Source organism: Vicugna pacos, chromosome 28 (assembly GCF_048564905.1).
Source record: "Vicugna pacos chromosome 28, VicPac4, whole genome shotgun sequence".
NCBI lineage: Eukaryota > Metazoa > Chordata > Mammalia > Artiodactyla > Camelidae > Vicugna > Vicugna pacos.
In genome coordinates this window covers 9,742,699-9,764,407 of record NC_133014.1, presented here as the reverse complement: position 1 = coordinate 9,764,407, position 21,709 = coordinate 9,742,699, and the positions used below count along the sequence as shown (strand labels likewise).

The following is a 21,709-nucleotide window of genomic DNA, read 5'->3' as shown; positions in this document are numbered from 1 at the left end:
TCCCGCTGTTTCCCAGTGACCTTGTCAGCACTAGGGGCAGGACTGTCTTCTCTGAGAGGTCACATCACACCCATCAGAAGCAGAAAATGCCAGCAGCACCGTCATTCACGGTGATGACCCAGAATACCCCACACAATTCCCTAGTGCCCCTGGAGGACAGCACTGACCCAGTAGTAGACATGTTGCCCCTCAGGGGACAGTCAGCCCAGGGGTCAGAGCTCGAACCCTGGGTCCTAATCCCAGCCCCAACCCACCCCCCAATCCCACCCTCCCACTCCACCCTCAGCCTTGGATCCTGTCTCTCCCACCTGCTGGTGACTTTAGCAAATGACTAACACCTATATGCTTCCGTTTCTCCACATGGAGAACTCGGGACATAATAGTGCCAACTGCCTAGGGGTGCTGTAAAAACGAAATAGTTAACACACTTGAAAAATGTCTGGCACAGAGGTCAAGCTCAATAAATTGCACAATGTTATTGTTACTGAGAATGAAGGAAAGCCCCAAATCTCTGTGTGCTGCAAAGGAAAACTGGGAACATTCTCAAAACTCACCCACCTGTGTTTCCCCACTTTTCACCACCCACATTCTAGAAGTGGCTGTTGGGGCACTAAGCTGAGTGGGGTGAGGAAGGACCCCCAGGAGCTCTGCCACCCAAGGGAATCTGGGCCCCAGAATAAAGGGGCACCAAAACCTTTCCCCCAACCCAGTTGACCAAGTTATTATCACTCCAGAACTTCTTGCCAAGGGAAGAGGGGAAAGAATGAAACTTTCTCTATTCATGGTCAACAGTACTTTTTCAAGTGTGCAATTATTTTTTGAAGTTTGAGGAAAGTTATCTAACAATCTGACACATCCTTCAATAAATGTGTGTCATGAGAGAGCACAAAGCAGCCCTGTCACTGTCCCTGTGGCTGGACCTGGGAGGAGTTGGTCTCTCAAATTTTTCTGGAGCTTCTGCAGAATTGCTCATATCAAGAACATGCCTTGCAAAGGAAACCATTAAGAAAACAAAAAGACAATCTACAGACTAGGGGACAATATCTACAAATGATGCAACAGACAAGGGCTTAATTTCCAAAATATACAAACAGCTCATACAACTCAATAACAAAAACACAAAGAACCCAAACCAAAAAATGGGCGAAAGTTTTAAATATAGATATTTCTCCAAAGAAGACATCCAGATGGCCAATAGGCACATGAAAAGATGCTTAGTATCACTAATTATCAGAGAAATGCAAATCAAAACTACAATGAGGTATCGGCTCACACTAGTCAGAATGGCCATCATTGAAAAGTCTACAAATAATAAAAGCTGGAGAGGGTGTGGAGAAAAGGGAACCCTCCTACACTGTTGGTGGGAATGTAAATTGGTGCAGCCACTGTGGAAAACAGTATGGAGGTTCCTTAAAAAACTAAAAACAGAGTTACCATGTGATCCAGCAATCCCACTCCTGGGTATATAACCAGAGAGAACTAATTGGAAAAGATACAAGCACCCCAATGTTCATAGCAGCATTATTTACAATAGTCAAGACATGAAAACAACCTAAATGTCATGGACAGATGAATAAATAAAGAAGATGTGGTAATACACACACACACACACACACACACACACACACACACACACACACACACACAATATGGAATACTACTCGGCCATAAAAAAGAACAAAATAATGCCATTTGCAGCAACATGGATGGATCCAGAGATTACTATACTAAGTGAAGAAAGCAGACAGAGAAAGACAAATATAGTATGATATCATTTATATGTGGAATCTAAAATATGATACGAATGAACTTATTTACAAAATAGAAACACACTCATAAAGATAGAAAACAAACTCATGGTTACAAAAAGGGAAAGGGGAAGAGAGGGATAAATTAGGAGTTTGGGGTTAGTAGACAAAAACTACTATATATAAAATAGATAAACAACAAGGTCTTACTGTATAGCATGGGGAACTATATTCAACACACTGTAATAAACCACCATGGAAAAGGAAAGAAAAAAAAAGAACATGCTTTGTTCTTGTGTGATGTTTTTCTTTTAAATCTACATCCTGCCATCATTTTAGCTGGTGGATACACACAAGAGGAGACAACACCAGCTGTCACCGCCCTAGGGACCCTCTCCCCACTGTGCTGTGTTTCCTTCCAGGACCAAAAGCCCCACTAACTGTCTCTCTATTACACAGGCAGGAGGTAGAGATTTTGACAAGGACCTGGAAAAATGCCGTCCCTTGCAGGCTTATGAGACCAATTAGCAAGAAAATATGCAAGAATCTCTATGCCTCTCTCCTCTCCCACCGCTGGTGGTGGGCACTTGGAAAGCGCAGGGTCCAGCCCCATCACTCCCTCACCTTCCTTGGCTCTGAGTTTTTTCTGAGCACTTGTCCCCAGCAACACAGAAGGGTTCCCTTTTCTCCACACCCTCTCCAGCATTTATCGTTTGTGAACTTTTGAATTATGGCCATTCTGACTGGTGTGAGGTGATACTTCATTGTAGTTTTGATTTGCATTTCTCTGATAATTAGCAATATTGAGCATTCTTTCAGATGCCTATGATGGAAATTAATTAAAGTCTTTATAAAAGCCAAAAAAAATTAAAAAGTTAGGAAAAATGTGTTATGTTATTCCAGGGAAGGAAAGAAAAGGCGGGGGCGGTGGGGGGAGAGAAAAAGGGGGCGGGGAGCCTTGAGGAAGGCCTGGGAGGGGGCCTGGGAGACCGGAGATATCTAGTGGGGCCTGTAGGCCTGTACAGGTGCACACACACTCACCAGTCAGGCCGTCAAGAGAGAGCTTCAGTTTGCCAAGAAACAAACTCAAAAACATCCTAAGAGCTTACCTCATTTCAGATGTTGCTTTTAAGTGAGGTGGGAAGCCCCATAAAAAAAGACCTCCAGGACCCCCAGGCAGGGCCACTACTCTCCTGCCAGCACCACCCGGTTCCCTGGCCCAGCAGCTTTATCTCACTCTTTGCCTCAGAAATCACTTACTTCTAGGAAAGTGGAACTTACCCCTAAAATTCTATTGGTTCCCTGAGCTAACTCCTGCTTGGTCCATTTGTAGTACTTTATTTGCATGGAGCTCACTCCTGATTGGTTATTTCCCTCACTCCTGATTGGTCCATTTCCCTCACTCCTGATTGGTTATTTCTCTCCCTCCTGATTAGTCTGTTTCTACAAAGCTTGTTCCTAATTAGCCAACTTGTGTTATACCTTATTTGCATATGATATTGCAAAGTGTAAACTGGAAGCCTATAAAAGCCTGTGTAAACCTACAGATGGGGTACAGAGCTTGGAGTGTTAATTCCTCTGGGCCTGCTGGTGTAATAAACCTGAGTTCTCCAACTCTCTGAGTGCTGCTTGGTCTCTCACCAGGACCCAGGCTACTGTCATAACTGAGCCATAACACCGAGCTATAATACTGAGCTATCACACACTTTTCTGCAACGTAAGTACTCCCTGCAACCCCACCAAGGAGCCTCAAGTGGCCCAGACCCCTCTGCTCCTGGTCAAGGGTGTGCTGTCCTAGGCACTGTAGGGCAGGTGTGACCCTCAGCAACTGGGTGGTTCCCAGAGTGGTCGTCAGGGGGTCCCTCCCCCCCGAGAGGGACAATGAGGACTCAGCCCAGCAAGCTGGTCTTGGGCAGAGAGGTCAAGCCATTCCTTAGGGGAGGGACCAAGGCTGTGCCCAGACCACGCCTGGGGGAGCTTCCTAGAGGAAGAACCCCTGCACTGAAGAAGGAAGCTATTATGTACACAAAAAATTGCACAACTAGGTTTTTTGTTTTTTTTGGTTTTGGGGGGGGTTGTGTTTTTGGTTTTTTTGTTTTTTTGTTTTTTGAGGAGGAGAAGAGGGGTGTGGAGAGAACAGTTTCCTGGGCTCTTAGGTCCTGGGAGAGTCTAACCCTGTACACACTTGCCATTACACACACACCACTCACAGCACCCACAGCACCCAGCTGCCAGGAACACTGACCCCCAACACCTGCTTTACCTGGGGAGGGGGGACCAGCCACGGGAGGCCTCACATGGCCTCCATGAATCCGTGACTAGAGAAGTTTTATTTCTGGTCTCCCATGAAGCACTTTAGTTTGGCAGAATGCTAAAACACTGAGAAATCAAGATCACTTTCTCACACAGGATAAGACCAAATCTGATAGAACAGTGTGAACTTTCAAGTAGATCCAGAATCTTTAATCACTAGGGAAAAAACAATCTGAAATTGTGTCTAGACTCCTAACATAACTCTGAAATTACGAAGTCAATAAACAAGAACTGGAGAGAATGGAAAAGCGTTTGTTAGCATAATGGGATTTGTGTCTTTTTCTCCTTCTCCTCCTCCTCCTCCTTCTTCGTGTGTGTGTGTGTGTGTGTGTGTGTGTGTGTGTGATACCACAGCCAGCATTACTGAATAGTCAGTCAACAGTTTCTCATTTAAGCATCACAACACCCCAGCAGCACAGAGATCATCCTAATTCTGTGAATCAGCAAATGTAAGCTCAGGAAGGGGAAATCACCCTTAATGACAGTCACATAGGCAATAAGCTGCCTGCTGGCTCTCCACCTCCAGCCTGCCTTTCCCTCTGCCCCCAGGCAGATCGTGAGATTCAAAGTTCACAACTTCTGCTTGGCCCAAACCAGCAGTTTGGATACCAGCATTCTTCTCCATCCCTCAAACTGCAGCTATCTAAATCGAAAAGGCAGAGAGACAGCAGCCCAGGAACTAAACTGAAAAGATGGAGGAATATAGGAAAAGGGGTGTGTGTGCAGGAGGTGATGGACCTAAGCAGGACTTAAAGTAGTAGGACATCTTTGCCCTCTTAAAAATTCTTGAGGCCTCTGCACAAAAACCTGCACGTGGATGTTTATATCAGCTTTATTTCTAATTGCCCAAACTTGGAAGCATCCAAGATGGCCTTCAGCAGGTGAATGAATAAATAAACTGTGGTTCATCCAGACAATGGAATATTATTCAGCAGGAAAAACAAAGGAGCTATCAGGCCATGAAAAGACATGCAGAAAGCTTAAATACAGATTACTAGGAGAAGTTAAGACAACCTGAAAAGGCTACATACTGTATAATTCCAACTATAAGATTCTAGAAAAGGCAAAACTATGGAAATAGTAAAAAAAAAAAAAATCAGTGCTTGCCAGGGGTGGGTGATGGGGAGCAAAGAACAGAGCAGAGAGAATTTTTAGGGCAGTGAAAACACTCTGTATGATACTATAATGATAGACACATGTCATCATACATTTGTCCAGACCCATAGAATGTACAACACCAAGAGTGAACTGTACTGTAATCTGTGGACTTTGAGTGATTATGATGTATCATTGTAGATTCATTTTTGGTTTAAAAAAAATAGTACCATTCTGGCGAATGATGTTAATACTGGGGAGGCTATGCTTGTGTGGGGATGGTGTTGTATGGGAAATCTCTGTATGTTCCTCTCAGTTTTGTTGTAAACCTGAATGTTCTCTTAAAAATTATCTTTAAAAAATTATTAGGGCCCCCAGATATCTATTGACATTTATCATATTAGAAATTATAACAGGAAAATTGTTTAACTTTATTAAATCATTTTAAAATAGCAGTAATAAACTCATTAAATGTTTATAAAAAGAACTGTATTTTCCCAAAAAAGTAATAAGAAAAGTGGCACTGTGCTGCATTTTTACAAATCTCTTGAATGGCTGCCTTAAAATAGCTAGGTTCTCATATCTGCTCCTGCAAATGTGTTGGAATATTACACATTATGTAGTCGCTGGGAACCACCACTATACATACATTCGTGAGAAAACGAGAATGAAAAGCTGTCAACAGCTTGAATTATTAGTAATTTCTAACTGTGAAGCTCCTGAAGCAGTCTTGAGTACTGCCAAAAGTCCCTGTACCAAGCTTTGAGAACCACGGCATAAATTATGAGAGAGAGAGGGAAAGAGAAGGTGGGGATACACGAAGGACACACCCACCATCTCACACCTGTCACCTTTTCCCATCTCTAAACTCCCCTGCACCCTCCAGGCACCCCCAGGACAGAAACGCAGCGTCCTCGCCAAGGACACTCTGCTTTTACTCCAGGCATCTTCCCTCTTCTCAGCTCAGCTCATCCCTGAGGCTAAACCTAGGCTAAGTAATTAATCTTCCTTCAGCACATGCTGGTGTTTTTAAGTGGGGCTTTCTTAAACTAAAACTCCAAAGCCTGGTTCTGGAAGTGGCTTGAGATGGGGTCAGGTGTCCAGCAGAGCACAAGAGAAACAGTCCCCTGTGAGACACAGGGCTGAGTTCCGGTCCTGACGGGCGGCTCCCTGAGTTATTTTCTCCGTCTGCAAACTCTGGCTGCACCAAGCCCTCTGTCCACTTCACAGGGCTGTCCTGGCATCAGATGACCTCGTAGACCTGCGCCCACCTTACAACCCGAGCGCCTCCACTGTTGCTAGGCTGCGCGTCTGCACGCCAGTACTTCGCGGGGTCCCTGGGAGTCTGCCCCACGCGGACGCCCAGATACGCCCTGGGCAGGACCAGCCCACCCCTGTGCCATGTGAATGCCCTCACCTCCCCGCAGATTCGGGGTGACCCTGCCCTGCCCTCGTTTCTGAGCGCCTGTTCCGAACAGGGTGCATGGTGGCCCTGGGCGCGCTCCACGCCCGCCGCATCCCGGGTTTCTGCCCCTTCTTCCCACCAGGGCTGGGACATCCAGAGGCAGAAACTCAAGAAACAGGTTCAGAAGTAAAGTCGAGCCTTCCAGCCACCACTCTCGGCCGAGCACCCTGTCTGCCGCTGCGTACCCCACCCGTTCGCCCCGAATCTCCTTGTGGGAGGGAGCGGGGCGGGCGGAGGACACCTCCCCCTACCCGGGCCGAGAAGACGCCGGCTCAGCTCAGGAGGCCGGTCCCATCCGCGCAGGTCGGGCGGGCCCTGCCTCCCAGGCGCAGCACATGCACCCCAGCTCGCCCTCGCCCCGGGGCGCACCGGGAGGTGCCCGCAGGGACGCGCGGGGACCGAGGGGACACAGCCGGCGGGGCGCACCGGGCCGGGCGGCGGCGGGTACCTGTGCCGGAAGAGCGGGCATTCGCCCAGGAGCCTGCGTAGCTCGTTCTTGAGGCTCCAGAACTCGCCGTCCAGGGAGCGGTGCAGGGACGAGTCCCCGAGCCCCAGGTCCGGCGCCGGCTCCACCCCGCCGCGCAGTCTCCGCGCGTCCGCGGGCGCCTTCCCTCCACGCCTCCGCCCAGCTGCCCGCACGTGAGGCCGGAGGAGCTTGTGCCCTCTCACCCCCGCGCGTCCCGCTGGCTCCTCCCTGCTCACCTGCTTGTCCCCTCCCTCTCCCGCGCTGGCCCTGCCCCTCTCCCGACCCCCACCTCCGGCATCGAGCGAAGGAAGAGCAGTCCAGGGAGACCGGCCCCCACAATGGCCTCCCCTCAACCCAACAATACCGCCTTGCCCTGGGACTTAAGTTTCTGATCCCCGTGCCCTCTGCTCAGTTGGCCCTCCAGTCTGTGGACCCACAGAAATAAGTATTAGAACCCTAGAGGGGAATTTGGTCAGGTAGACTCCAGGTACGATGCGGGCACGAGGTCCTGGCTGCTCAGAGCGAGACATTTTACTCAGCGGCCCTACCCTGGCCGCCTCTTTGCCAGGCTCCCAAGATCCAATGTGGCCCAGTCGGTGCTCTGGCCCCAGATCAGCTGCAGCTTAGCTCAAATCCCTGACACCCCCAAAGTGGGCATTACAGTGAACTTTAATATTACTGTAATCTGGGGATGGCCCAGGCCTGCAGGGTAGCTGGGAGGTGAGACAAGGCTATGAATATGAACATAAGATCATTTCCCAGGACCCTCCTGTTTTTTAAGAAGTGACAAATGTTCATTCCCTTCCTCTCCCTAAGTCTCATTTTAAATATGTAGGAAATGTTAGGTGTTCCCTTCCAAAGACCACTCTGCTGGGGAGATGATGGTTGGGGGTGCAGCTGGCAGCTGGGATGCTGTCTGCTGTCATTAGGGTAATGGGCGTCACCTGCAGCAGTTTCCTATGGCCCGTGTAACAAATTTCCACAAACTGAGTGGCTCAGGACAACACACATTTATTGTTACAGTTCTGGAGGTCAAAAGTCCACATTTTTACCAGACCAAAATCAAGGAATCAGCACAGCTGGATCTCTCCTGACGGCTCCAGGGGAAAATGCCCCACCTCATCTTTTTCAGCTTCTAGAAGCCATGTGCATTTGAGTCTTTCCTCTGTCTTCAAAGTGTATCCCAACAACCTCTGCTTCCTCCCCCGTCTGCTTCTGACTTTGACCTTCTGTCTCCCTCTTGTAAGAACTCTTGTGGTTACACTGGGCCCACCCAGATAATCCAGGATAGTCTCCTTATTTCAATATCTGTAATTTAATTACATCGTCAACATCCCCTTTCCTGGGTGAGATACCGCACAGGTTCTGGGGATGAGGAGGTGAACTTCTTTAGTGGGCCATTATTCTGTCCACCACACCGTCTGTGCAGCTGCAAATAACAATACTGAACCAGAGGCAATGAATAAGGGAACATAACAGGAAGCCTGAAGGTAGGAGAGCCCGAGGGCTAATTCAGTGGCTCTACCTCAGGGACCCGGGTTCCCTTTCCACCCTTCTTCTCCAGCATGCTTTCCCAATATTATCTTTGTCTTTTTTTTTTTTAAATTTAACTCATCTTCTCTGAGTCATAAGACGGATGCTAGAGCTCCAAGCACCATAGGATACCAAGCAGAAGGGGGCACTTCCTTCTTTATCAGTCTGTATAGGATAACTCTCCCCAGTGAGATACCAGAAGAAAGACGTGGAGAGAAAGGCTGGGATCAGAACCAGGGTCCCCGCACCCGGGCCTCATAAGGGAAATGAAGGAACCCAGGGTCACAGGTCTCTGAGAAGGATGAACGGATGCTCAGTGGACCAGGTGGCATTAGGCCCTCCATACAAGAGGAAGGCTGCACTCTATGCTGCTCCCAGACTCTTGGCCCTTCGTAGAGAGGTGGGCCCACAGCTAGGACATGAGAGGACGTTCCCACGTGCAGATGACCGTGTGCATCAGGCGGGCAAGATTCCTTTAAGTTCTTTCTGCAAATGAGTGACCAGCGAGGTTAATGACTTGCCCAAGGGCTCACGGCTCTCCAAGGCAGAGGACCCAGGCCTCACAGGACCTCAGGCCCCACCTTCCAGCACACGCTCCAGCAGGACTTGCCTGGGGGCCTCAGCAAACTTTGTGGACACGGCCTTCATGGAGGCCTGGGGCACGAACACTGCAGTCCAGGGCGCGGGGCTCCATGCTGCATGCGGCACAGACTGTTCTCAGAGGACTTCGGTGTGCTTTTAGAAATCAGGGAACCATGACAACCAGAGCTGGGGGCACCCCAGAGCTCGTTCAGTCAGCCCCTTCTTTTCAGATGAGGACTCTGCAGGGCATGGCCTCTCACGGTTTGGTCCAGTCCCTGTGCTAGGTTTGAGGAGAGAAATGGGGCATTTGGGGAAACTAATTTACACCATCCCCCATGCTTCCCAGTGCTCCCCAGTTTGAGTACCTCGGGAGTCCCAGTAATGGTAATAGCTAAGATTTACCCTTCCCTGGCCTCACCGGTCTATGCAGAGCCTTAGCCCCCTGATCAGCCCCTCCTTCCTGTCTCACCAACATTTCCAAGAGCCCTGAGATGTGAGGATGATAAGCTCTACTGACTCCCCCACCGGACACCATCTGCCTCCACATAGAGCCCTGGGCTGGGAACAAGAGGTGGTGAGTGGAGCAGCCCGGAGAACTGGCTGTCCCCTTTATGTTGTCACTCTGTGAACAGGACCCTCAAGCATAGTTTGCAATGAGAAAACTCAGACAGCTTTTGCTTCCTGTCTCTCCTATGCCAGAAGCCAGACATATGTCCAGGGAGAGGGAAGGGAAAGATTCCAGAAACCCCCACCACGCTGTGCTCAGGAATACCCTCCCCTCCAAACACCCACAGCTTCATTCTGAGGTGGGAAGCCCCATGAAAAAGATGGCAGGACCCCCAGGCAGCGCCGCTGCCCTCCTGCCAGAACCGCTTGGTTCCCTGGCCCAGCTGCATTATCTCGCTTTTTAAACTCTGACATGGCTTACTTCTAGGAAAGCAGAACTTACCCCTAAGATTCTATTGGTTCCCTGAGCTCACTCCTGACTGGTCCATTTCTCTCACTCCTGATTGGCCCATTTCCCTCACTCCTGATTGGTCTGTTTCTACAAAGCTTGTTCCTAATTAGTCACCTTTGTTATATCTTATTTGCATATGATGTTGCAAAATGTTGCAAAGCCTAGACCGGTAGCCTACAAAAGGCTATGTAAACCTACAGATGGGGTCCAGAGCTTGGAGTGTTAACTCCTCTGGGCCCGCTGGCATGATAAACCTGAGTTCTCCAACCCTCCAAGGGCTGCTTGGTCTCTCGCTGGATCCAGGTTGCTGTCACAACTGAGCTGTAACACTGAGCTGTAACACACTTTGCTGCAACAATTCCAGGATCACCCTGGTGACCTGCCTCCTTTTTCCCTGGTGACGAACAAGTCTTATGACTCCACCTATAGTCAAAAGGACAAGAAAACATAGTTTGTACTCAAGAAAAGGGAGAAGAGTAACCAGCATCTGGCCAATCTTTGACACAAATTTCACATAAACTCATGGCTCTCACAGATTCAACTTGTTCCAACTAATTATATTTTTAATCATTATTATAATCTTGGTACAAAAATTGCCATGACATTTCCAGGGTAAGCTTTCACAATACTTCCCCCAAATCCATTAAGTCTGAAAAAATCCTTCTATTCTAGGCAATGATACAATATAAAAGAAACCTACCGATCTTTTCTTTACTCAAACAGGGATTCAGCTAAACTCCCAATTCCTTTTAAATGGAAAATAGTAGTAAAATCCAACATAAAGGCACTCGGAATAGACATGGGCCAAGATGGCTGCAACTGTTGGGTCAGTTTTAGCTGCAACATAATGGAAGTCACATATATTTAAGATTATAAAGAGCAATTTTTTAAATTTATTGTACTATGTCACTGTACTTTTTTTATAGTAATAGAGTTTTATCAACAACTAGGAATTTCTATAACTTTGACAATTATTATTTTGGACTTCAGTTAAAGCCTTTCCAGGCTAACTTGGAAGCCTAATAAAAAGTATTTCTGGTGAATGATGCTTGGTCCAGTCATTTTCGAAATATACCCATTCACTTATGACTATAATCAGAACATTAGTCTGACTTCTATAGCTAGTAGACAAATGGTGTCAAAATTTTCCTTTCAAGATAAATGGTAAATTATACTAAAGATACACCATATGCTCTTACAGGGAGAATTCAGCTTACCGTGTTATCACAAATTGTTATAAAATTCTAAAACTTTATGTCACTACATTTCAGGTTATCTTTTTCCCTTCACACTTTGGGGTTTTTTTTTCAATGTTACATATATATTTTTTTAATTGAAGTATAGTTGCTGAACAATATAATATAAGTTACAGGCGTATAATATAGTGATTCACAACTTTTAAAGGTTATACTCCATCTATAGTTATTATAAAATATTGGCTATATTCCCCATGTTATACAATATATCCTTGTAGCTTATTTTATACCCGATAGTTTGTACCTCTTAATCCCCTACTCCTATATTGCCCTTCTCCCCACTGGTAACCACTAGTTTATTCTATATATCTGTAAGTCTGACTCTTTTTTGTTATATTCACTAGTTTGTTCTATTTTTCAGAGTCCACCTATAAGTGATATCAGACAGTGTTTGTCTTTCTGTCAGATATTTTCACTTAGCATAATACTCTCCATTCTTTAACACCATATACAAAAATAAACTCAAAATGGATTTAAGACCTACATATAGGACCAGATACGATAAAAATCCTAGAGGAAAACGTAAGCAGAACACTCTGACATAAATCGTAGCAATAATTTTTTTGGCTCCATCTCCTAAAACAACAGAAATAAAAGCAAAAATAATCAAATGGGACCTAACTAAATTTAGAAGCTTTTGTATAGCAAAAGAAACCTTTGACAAAATGAAAGGACAACCTACTGAATGGAAGAAAATATTTGCAAATGCTATGATGGACAAGGGGTTAATATCCAACATATCCAAACAGCTCATATAACTCAACATCAAAAAAAAAAAAACCAACCTGATTAAAAAATGGGTAGAAGAACCGAATAAACATTATTCCCAAGAGGAAATGCAGATGGTCAACAGGCACATGAAAAGACATTCAACGCTGCCAATCATCAGAGAAATGCAGATCAAAACCACAATGAGCTAGCACCTCACACCTGTCAGAATGGCTATCATCAAAAAGAACATAAATAACAATCATTGGTGAGGATGTGGGGAAAAGGGAGTCCTTATACACTGCTGGTGGGAATGTAAATTGATGCAGCCACTATGGAAAACACTTTGGAGGTTTCTCAAAAAATTAAACATAGAACAACCAAATGACCCAGCAATTCCACTCCTGGGTATATATCTGAAAAAAAAAAAAACCCTACTAATTCAAAAAGATATATGCACACCAATGTTCACAGCAGCATTATTTATAATAACCAAGATATGGAAGCAACTAAGTGTCCATCAACAGATGAATGGATAAAGAAGATGTGGTATGGTGTATATATATACAAGGGAATACCACTCAGCCATTAAAAAGAATGAAATTTTACCATTTACAGCAACACAGATGGACTTGGGATTTTTGAGTTACAACATTTTCACCTCTGCCTCTCGCTCTTCATATGTAACTAAATACAAGGGAAATGCCTCCGAGTCATTGCTATAGACTTGACTCACTTTTTTAATGGGTGCAATAATTCCGTGGTGAGAGTGATCCAATCCTCACACAGCTGTCCCCGAGCACAGACTTTGTTTCCAGCTTTGAGCCACTGCTCTGGGGGCAGCATAGCAACCTGTACTCAGCCCCTCACCCACCCCGTGCTTCACTCCTGTTCCTGGGAGTGGGATGGTTGGTTGGGTTGGGTTTTTGTTGACAGATATTGACAGAACTTTCCGAAGCAACTATAACAATTCTCAAACCCACCAGCAATATTTGAGTACCATTTTCCCAGGGGACTATGACTAGTTTTGCAGCACTTGGGCTGATGGAACCTGATAAAAACAGATAACATTAAAATGGCTAGCTCATCGGGATTGCAGAGAAAGACCTAGAAAGCTTCTCTAATGGTGTTTAAACCAACATATATGGAGGTTGCCTTAGTACTAAGCACATCCCTAATCTTTCATCATTGTAGGCAAGAGGACCATATTCATTCCCTCTCATAGGCAGCCAACTGAACTCACTAGAGCTTTAAACAAAACACTACAGTTTTAATGTTATCATGACTGCTGTGATTTAAAAGAGAATCCATCTACCACATTCTTTATTATTAAAAAATTCCAAATTAAACAAAGGAAGACCTCAAGGATAATAACTGTTAGTGTAGTAATAAAAATAATAAATACTGTAAAGCTGTATTAAACTGCACACATTTTTCACAGTTTTGTGAATGTATGTGAACTGCCAGCACTTACAGATTTTCATAATCAAACTATTTTTCATAAGACGATTTGGAAGTTCTTCATTTAACCCTGACATGTAGAGATAATGTGAAGCTCTTAGGGAAAAAAACAGTCATTCGAGGCTTAGGAAACCGCACATGAAACTTCCTTTAATGAGATCCTGAAGTTTGGACCAGGCCTGTTTCTGCCTTCCTTCCACCATGCCAAGTCCAGATGCCTCCAACTCAACAGGTCTAAAAGCAAAGTGGCAGCCTTCCCCAGCTTCAATGGCCTGATTCTGTCAATTCTCCCAGGCCCTTGAATTATCTTTTTCTTCTTTTCCTTACGTACTGAAAACATCACTGTGTTCTGAGAACTCTCCCTCCTTGAGATCTGATTTCCTACTTTACATTCCATTCCCTCTGCCTCCAATACCAGGTTAAAGTCTGCAAATTACGGCTCTCTGACTCTCCTGTGCTCCCCTCCCTCCCCTATTCCCCATACTTCAGGATCTCTTAGACACAGGGTCAGTTAACCTAACAGGGACATTATGATGAACACGCTGTGTGGGAGGGTCAGTGTAATTCTCCCTCAGAATAAGAATAATGGTAGAGAGGGACTTCCATAATTAAGGACAAAGGGAAGACACTGTGTAAGCCAAGAAATTATTCCTAGAAATGCTTCAGATTCCAATAACTGCTGACAACCTTAGTACTTACTTCTGTTACTCCTAGATACACCCACAGTGATTGGCTTCAGGGCTTCATAGGGGGTCATTGTGCTCTTTATAGGGAGCAATGTGGAAGAGCATCCAGTACTTTACCCGACTCCACAAACATGCCTGGTGGGAGAGAAACTCCTAGTAGTAGAAATGAAGGCGGGCAGACAATCTCTGTGGCTTTCATAAAACAGAGCAGAGCTAATATAACTGCCATGAGGTCCCAGGACCACAGTGCTATCTGTTCCCAAAAGGCCCAGTTCACTATCAAGATCAAGTACAAACTCCTTAATCTAGCATTTAAGATTCGACATCAAACTATTTCAAACCAGTCTTTCAAAAAGAATCTCCACTACTCATTTACAAGAGTCCTCAAGGGTGATTTCCTTCAGCAACCCTGACTGACACCATGAATGACCTCCCCAGGCTCTCCTTGACCCAGATCCTCCCCTAGCCTGTTCAAGGCCCAAGTCAGGCCCTACATTCCCCAAGCAGCTTTCTCTGACAGGCCCTGTGTCCCCTCCCTCCTCTGGACTCCCCACTAGATAGTCTAAATCATATGTATATTAACTGAGCACTTCATACAGATTAATTTAGCACTTAAAATTTTCTATGTTTCTAGCTTCATCTCCCAGACAAAACCACTAGTTTTGTAAGGACAGGATTTAGGAATAAATCCAATAGTACCTAGCATATAATGGATGCTTAGTCAACATTTCCCGACTGATGACTGATTGAGGCACTATCAGACACAAGTTAAAAATCTGAGGTAGTGAGACCAAAATGTATTAATTTCCTGTGACGGTTAGCAGAACCCAACACTGATCTAAAGACCCCAGAGTGAGCACCCTCTGAGTAACAACCCCACAAATTGGAAACTTGTGTAGATCCAAATTAATCAACACCCTGAAGGAAATTCTGGACTCTGAGAGTGTCAGGATTTCCAGAAGCTGCCAATTTTTTTAAAAAAGTATTTAACTTAAGGGCCCTCGAGGAAACAAAACCTCCACAAAGCCTCTCTAAAAGGAAAGTAATCACATGAATATTTCTTTAGACTTTACTTACATTGTCAAGTGGGTCTTGAAAGAACCTTGAGAAGTAGAATGGGAAGTTATTAAAAGACCAAGGGTTAGAGAAGGTTAGGCTGACTCCTTTCCAAATCACTGTCAAGTAGGACGCATCAGCGTATTAGGTATTTCCTCTTAGATATCTGGACTCCTTTACAAAGAGGTGTCTTCAGTTTTGATTTTCTAATTCGTAAGTCCTTGGTCTCCAGAGCTCCTAATTCCACAGAAGATGGTGGAAGCTTTCTTGCCGCCGGTCTATACTCTAACCAAACTTTTCTATTCTTTTCATCACCGGTTGGATATAGGAACAGCCCCCAGTCCCCTGAGCACCCATAAAGCCTTTCAGATCAGTTAAATCAAGCCTGGAAGTCTCCAAGGATACCAACCCATCACTTTCGTCTGCCATGTATAATTTTACGTAACTAACCCTAAAGTGATTACCAACGTGCCCTCACGTTGTTACTGCTAAGCCAAAACCTCATTTAGGTTTTTCCCTGGGCCTTTGATGAGTCACTCTCTAACTCTCTGCCACAGTATTTTAAGGTCTGGAACCAAAATTTCATGGGCTTCAGTCTCTAGGTTCTTTTACAGCGGAGACGCTGAAGAGAAAACTGCGGGAAATGGGGAGATGTGCTATTCGGCAGGGTTCCATTTTCACCCCATCTGCCTATCTCCTAAGCCAGAGGCAGACATTTCCCTCTGGGCTCTGAGACCTTAAGCAAGCCTCAACTCCACAAACGGGATTATTTTTCTTCTTTGCATAAACCAGGCATGATGATTTCAGTTTATACACTTAAGTAAAGGGTCGAAGAGGCACGACTCCCTGGACCCAAGGGCCGAGGCACAGTTTCTTCCACCTCGGGAACCTCAAGTTAGTTATTTTTCTCCAACTATGCCTTCCCTGGGATGATGCCTTAATCATGTAATTATGTAAACCAGTTTCAGCTTGGGCGGCTAAGGAAAAACCCATTCCCTACGCCTGAACCAACCTAGGACCCCCTCATCACGCAGCACCCCAAAACCCATCCCCTCCTTGGGTTGCGGCGAGCTTACAGTTCAACAACGGTGTGGGGAAGTGGGAGGAGCTGCCGGCGCGCGGGAGGGAGGCGGGACTTGGTATCCAGGCAACGGCCCCGGCGATTGGCCATCTCGTCTGCAGCCGGGGCCAATGGCCAGGCGCCTTGCAAACGCTCGTCGCGGCTACTGCGGCTGCGCGGGCGTTTCGAATCGGCGGCGGCTCCTCGCTCGCGGCTCAAGTAGGGGCTGCGGGTGGCTCGCGTCCTCTCGCCATGGATAACCCGGAAAATGTCTTTCAGTAAGTGTCAGCCTGTTGGGTGACGGGGGCCGGGGACGTGATCCCCGGCTGCCGACCGGGAGGGGACTGGGGCACCTGGGTTCGGGCCTGGCGGTCTGCAGGTCCCCGGCGCGTTTCGCCCTAGTCCTGCCTCCCTTCGTCCCTCCCGCCCCTTTCCTTGGTCCTCGAGTTTGTCCGCCCCCACCCTGACTGTACCCCACCTTCACTTCACCCCACCCTCACCGCACCCCACCTTCACCTCACCCCAGCTGTGCTGTGGGCCCCCGTGAGTCGTGGGAAGGACCGCGCGCCTGTCCCGGGGGCTCCTCCCGAGACTCCCGTCCTTCGGCCTAGCTGCGGCCCCAGAGCGGCAATTTGAGGGGAATTTGGATGGTTCCTGAGGCCCTCAGTTCTCCTTTATTCTTTGTAAGGAATCCCCTCTGGGCAGATCGCCGCTGTGGAAGAAAACCGTCTAACCCAACCAAAAACTAAAACTTCCGTGTAGGTTTCGTGAGAACCTTTCAAAGCGACTTATTTTTTAAAATTCTACGATAGGGAGAGAACGTAAAATTTCTCTAACCCGTAATCCCACGGTCAATTTTCTAAAGTCTTTGAATAATCTGCACTTTAAGGGGGAAAGAAAGCTATGTTTATTGTCATTTATATCAGCCTGCTAACAATTTTTAAAATTCTCACACCTTTACTTTTTATGACCTCGGTGATTTATTTAGACTGTTTCAAAAGCATTCAAAACAGTTAATCATATGTGACAGGTAGTTAAAACTGGTTACCTTTATCAGCACCAGGTTAATCTTACTCTCTTTGGGATCAAAAGACCCAGATTTTTAAGTGCCGTCAGAACAAAAATCTATTTGTCATAAGACTTTTTCTTTAGCCTGTAGGATTTAAGTTTTAGAGTCTCATTTCCCCCCATTTTAAGAGAGATATAAGGTATTTCTGACCTTACTTTGACTTTCCAAAGGCTAATTTGCACTGAGCTGGGTGTTTTAGTATTAATTTACAGTGTGTTTATTAGTATATCTCACTAGGGAAATGTAGTTGATATCATAACACGAAATGTTTACTTTGGGCCTATTATATATACTTCAGGAGAAAGAAAGTTATTTCATAACTTAAGAATTTTTAGGGGGAGGGTATAGTTCAGTGGTAAAGTGCTTAGCGTGCACAAGGTCCTGGTTCAATTCTCTATACCTCCGTTTAAAAAAATAAACATAAATAAACTAAAATTACCTCCTCCTCACTAAAACATTTTTTTCAAAAAAGAGCTTTTATACTGCTTACAGCTTGTGGGGATTTATCTGCAGTTATGCATGAGGAGATCCAAAATTTAGGAATTCTTTTAATTTTTAAAAATAAGTAATATATTTGCATGGTTTAAAAAAAAGATTTAGAAAACTGTTCACTGAGATCTACACCTGACTGCCCTCCCACCCTCTCATATATAACCATTTTTCTAGTTTATATTTCAAGGGTTTCTTTTTGTAAATATAAGTATTTATATGTGTATGCGCCTGTGTGTACAATTCCTATCTTTATCTCACGTAAATGTAGCAGAACATATACACTGCTTTTTTTTTTTTTTTTTTGCTTAACACTATCCTTGGAGATTTCACTCTATCAATCCATAGATTCTTTCTCATTCCTTTTTACAGCTGCATGATATTCCATGTACCATAACTGGTCAAAAAAGTGCCCCACTGATGGATACTTGGGTTGTGGACAATCGCTTGCTATTACAAATAGTGCCACAGTGAAAATTCTTGTACATGTGACATTTTCTATACACACAATTGGATCTGTCCTCTAGATTCCCAGCAGTGGCTTCACTAGCTTAAAAGTAAATCCATCTGTAATTCTGGGAGATGTTATTACCAGTTAGTTCCCTTGGCAGGAACTGAGTACATTTCCACCTGCAAGCAAGTGGTAAGAGTGCCTGATTCCATGGCTTCCCCTGTACACTGTTGTCATATTTTTGCAATCTGGTGGGTAAGAAATTGTATCTCAGTGAGGTGAATTTCTCTTATGAGAGAAGTCGAGTATTTTTCTTTTGTTCATTTTTTCAATTGAGTTGTTTTGGGTTTTTTTTCCCCCAATTTCTAGAAGCTCTGTTTTGGTAATCCCAGTTTATCATTTCTCTTGACTGCTTGGTGTTTTTCTTGTTTTGTTTATTTGACATGGAGAAGCTTCTTGTTTATATATAGTGGACTTTATCTAGCTCTTCCTTTGTGGCTTCTGGATTTTGAGTCATAAGAAACATTGATTTCATTTATATCATAAGGTGATAGCTAGAAGAAAGTATTACTTTCAAACCTTTTTTCCCTCCGCTGAAAAATCGTGTAACTTCTCAGGTAGAGACCAAGAAGTCCTCCCTAGTTTGACTCACTCTCTCTCTGTCTCTTTCTATCTCACCCAACCCCATCAACAAGTCTGATGGTCTCTTTCTCCAGAACACTCAAATTCTACACTTGAGTTGTTCCCACCCTGGTCCACTCAGCACCCTGGCCCTGGAACTCTGCAGAAGGTTCCTAACTGGTTTCCTGCTTCTGTTCTCATCCTCCACCCGCTTCTTCACTCAGAGAGACAGAATGGACATTTTAAAATGCAGATTAGCTCTTGTCACCCTCACCCTTCTCCTAGCTCAGCATAAACAGCTGCTTGGGTCTCTAAAGCTGATCACGTGTCAGCCCCTCAGAGAGGCAGGCTTTCCCCAACCACTCTACCTAAAAATATTAAGTCTTGTCACACTCTTACCCCTTCTCCCACTTGGGGTTTTTTTCCTATGTGCTTAATGTCATCTGATGATGTTTGATAGGTTTCTTTTTATTTGTTTGTTTACCTCACTAGCACCTGGGTTCCCCTGGGAGAACGTTGCTTTGCTTGGTTTTATTTTTTAAGCTGTGGTTGGGTGTGAGGAAGTAGGGTTCCAGCTGAGTTCTCGGGGAGCTGTGGCACTGATTTATGAGCATTGCCATTGTGTGTCCTTCCTCAGGGACTTTGCGTTCCACTGGGCCCCGAAAGCAAACTGCACGTGGAAGCCCTGAGCGGTGGTACCATGGACTGTGCACCCATTCACAAGCCCTCTTCCAGTCTTCCGGCCAGGCTCCCGAGCAGCGAGGGGAGGGGTCTGGGTCAGTGCCACGCCTGGGTCCCAGCGTCAGGCGGAGAAGCAGCAAACTTCTGGATGCTGCCCCTCGTGGTGGTGGTGGTGGCACTGGGGATCAGTGAGAGGAGAAGGAGATTCTCAGGGATAGACTGGGGGACCTTCTTTTAGCTGTTTCTTTACCGGACTGCCCCAGGGGCCTTACTCTTTTCTGAAAAAACACTGACTGCTTCTGAGTTTTCTGACCACTTCTGAGTGAATTTGAATTGATATTTATGATTTTCATTTTAAGGTGTATAAATGATAAATATAAAATAAAATGTATCTTTTGCTTTGGGGAATGATTGCTAATAAGCCCATATGCATATTTTTCTCTGTCCTAGAATGTTTGAAGCCCATATGCAGAGCTACAAGGGCGATGATCCACTTGGTGAATGGGAAAGGTTAGCATTTAGTTTATTTTTTGATTCTGTAAACAAACTATATGCTGCCCTGAAAATTAATATTATCCATGTTTTTTCTAGTTACATGCAGTGGGTAGAAGAGAATTTTCCTGAGAATAAAGAATATTTGACAACTTTATTAGAGCATCTAATGAAGGAATTTTTAGATAAGAAGAGATACCACAATGACCCCAGGTTCATCAATTATTGTTTAAAATTTGTAAGTATACTTTCAGATGTATAGTCACAGAGTCATGGCTCTAGTCATGTTGTATTTTTGCTTTTTGCCCCATTCTAGGCGGCCTTTTATTTTGATTATTTATGTTTCTTAGTCATAATTTTTTGAAGTTGTATGGCCAGAGACATGTATTTTACAACCTTTTGGCTTCTGTGTTGTAGAATCAGTGATTTAACTTAAAAACCTCATTCTCTGTGTATCAAGTATGAAATGTGACAACACAAAGTAGAAACCATTAAATTAAATGAAGATTGTTGGAAGAGAAGTATATACAGGGAAGGGGAGATAAGCTGGCACTCCCAGATACTAAGAGGGTTCCCAGGAGTAAATTAAATTTATTGTAAATAATTGATAACAATATTAACTCTCAGAAAGGAAATTTAGTACTAAAAGGAGAAGGCTGCCTCAGATTAGGCTTTAAAGGTTGAGTCTCTTCAATCTTGAAATAAAAGCTTGGGGATACAAGTTCTAGTAATAAAATCACAAATGGAACAGATGGGGCAAACCTAGATTTGCTCACTGAATTATAAGATATGAGGATCAAAGTTGCCCTATGTAAACTGAGCGAATATAACTTTACATAATGCATTGCTGACCCTGCTATCTTGGGAAGTAGTGTCGGTAATTTGAGGGACAGTGAATGTCAAGGAGAGGAATGAGCTTGACTTTGAGGCTTGCTGTTGTCGGACCATACAGGCCTTGCTCTCCCTCCCTGCTCAGTACATCTGAAGCCTCCAAGAGGACTGAGGGCTGGCTGATCCCCGGCCACACCGAGACTGGCAGCGCCTTTGTTCTTATGTTTGTTCGCTTTGGGTTTCCCCAGGCCGAGTGCAACAGTGACCTGCATCAGTTTTTTGAGTTTCTGTACAACCACGGCATCGGGACGCAGTCGGCTCCCCTGTACGTAGCCTGGGCTGGGCACCTGGAAGGCCGGGGGCAGTGGCAGCACGCCAGCGCTGTTTTCCGGAGAGGGATTCAAAACCAGGCCGAACCCGGGGAGCTGCTGCAACAGCAATACAGGTAGTTTGGAAATGAAATAAACTCCTCGCAGTCTCCTATCTGCAAATGTAATGTTTGCTCTTAAAAGGGTTTTATTGTTCTGTTTGTACAGGGATATCCTTCTCATGGGGGAAAATGTGGATGTATAGAAAAGTATAAAGAAAAACTGCCCAAAAAGATTACAGTTAACATTTTCATGCACCTCCTTCCAATACCTTTTCCTAGACCTGTGTGTACCTTAGTGTCTGTGTATTTGAACGGTCA

The 21,709-nt window shown here is 45.1% G+C and overlaps 2 protein-coding genes and 1 long non-coding RNA gene across 6 annotated transcripts in view; 1 reads left to right on the top strand and 2 right to left on the bottom strand.

The window, feature by feature from the left end:
- Positions 1–2,936, bottom strand: part of ACOXL (acyl-CoA oxidase like) — a 247,466-nt gene extending 244,530 nt beyond the window's left edge. The window contains 1 exon segment of the mRNA XM_072951449.1: positions 2,858–2,936. Coding sequence (XP_072807550.1) covers positions 2,858–2,862 — 5 coding nt within the window. The 5' untranslated portion in view covers positions 2,863–2,936.
- Positions 2,937–8,074: 5,138 nt separating this feature from the next.
- LOC140690001 (uncharacterized) lies at positions 8,075–16,446 on the bottom strand. Of its 4 annotated transcripts, none has more exons than XR_012065166.1 (4): positions 16,404–16,446; positions 15,349–15,373; positions 10,861–10,997; positions 8,075–10,583 (listed from the first exon to the last, which is right to left on the bottom strand). It is a non-coding gene; the product is annotated as an uncharacterized lncRNA (long non-coding RNA). The 4 variants fall into 4 exon arrangements; XR_012065164.1 differs by having other exon boundaries at positions 15,349–15,564; positions 16,404–16,430; XR_012065165.1 differs by lacking the exon at positions 16,404–16,446 and adding an exon at positions 14,285–14,406 and having other exon boundaries at positions 15,349–16,397.
- A 113-nt stretch (positions 16,447–16,559) lies between these two features.
- BUB1 (BUB1 mitotic checkpoint serine/threonine kinase) overlaps positions 16,560–21,709 on the top strand; it is a 35,475-nt gene continuing 30,325 nt past the window's right edge. Inside the window, exons 1-4 of the mRNA XM_015238810.3 lie at positions 16,560–16,665; positions 20,149–20,208; positions 20,290–20,428; positions 21,270–21,466. Coding sequence (XP_015094296.1) covers positions 16,640–16,665; positions 20,149–20,208; positions 20,290–20,428; positions 21,270–21,466 — 422 coding nt within the window. The 5' untranslated portion in view covers positions 16,560–16,639. The remainder of the gene's footprint in view (positions 16,666–20,148; positions 20,209–20,289; positions 20,429–21,269; positions 21,467–21,709) is intronic.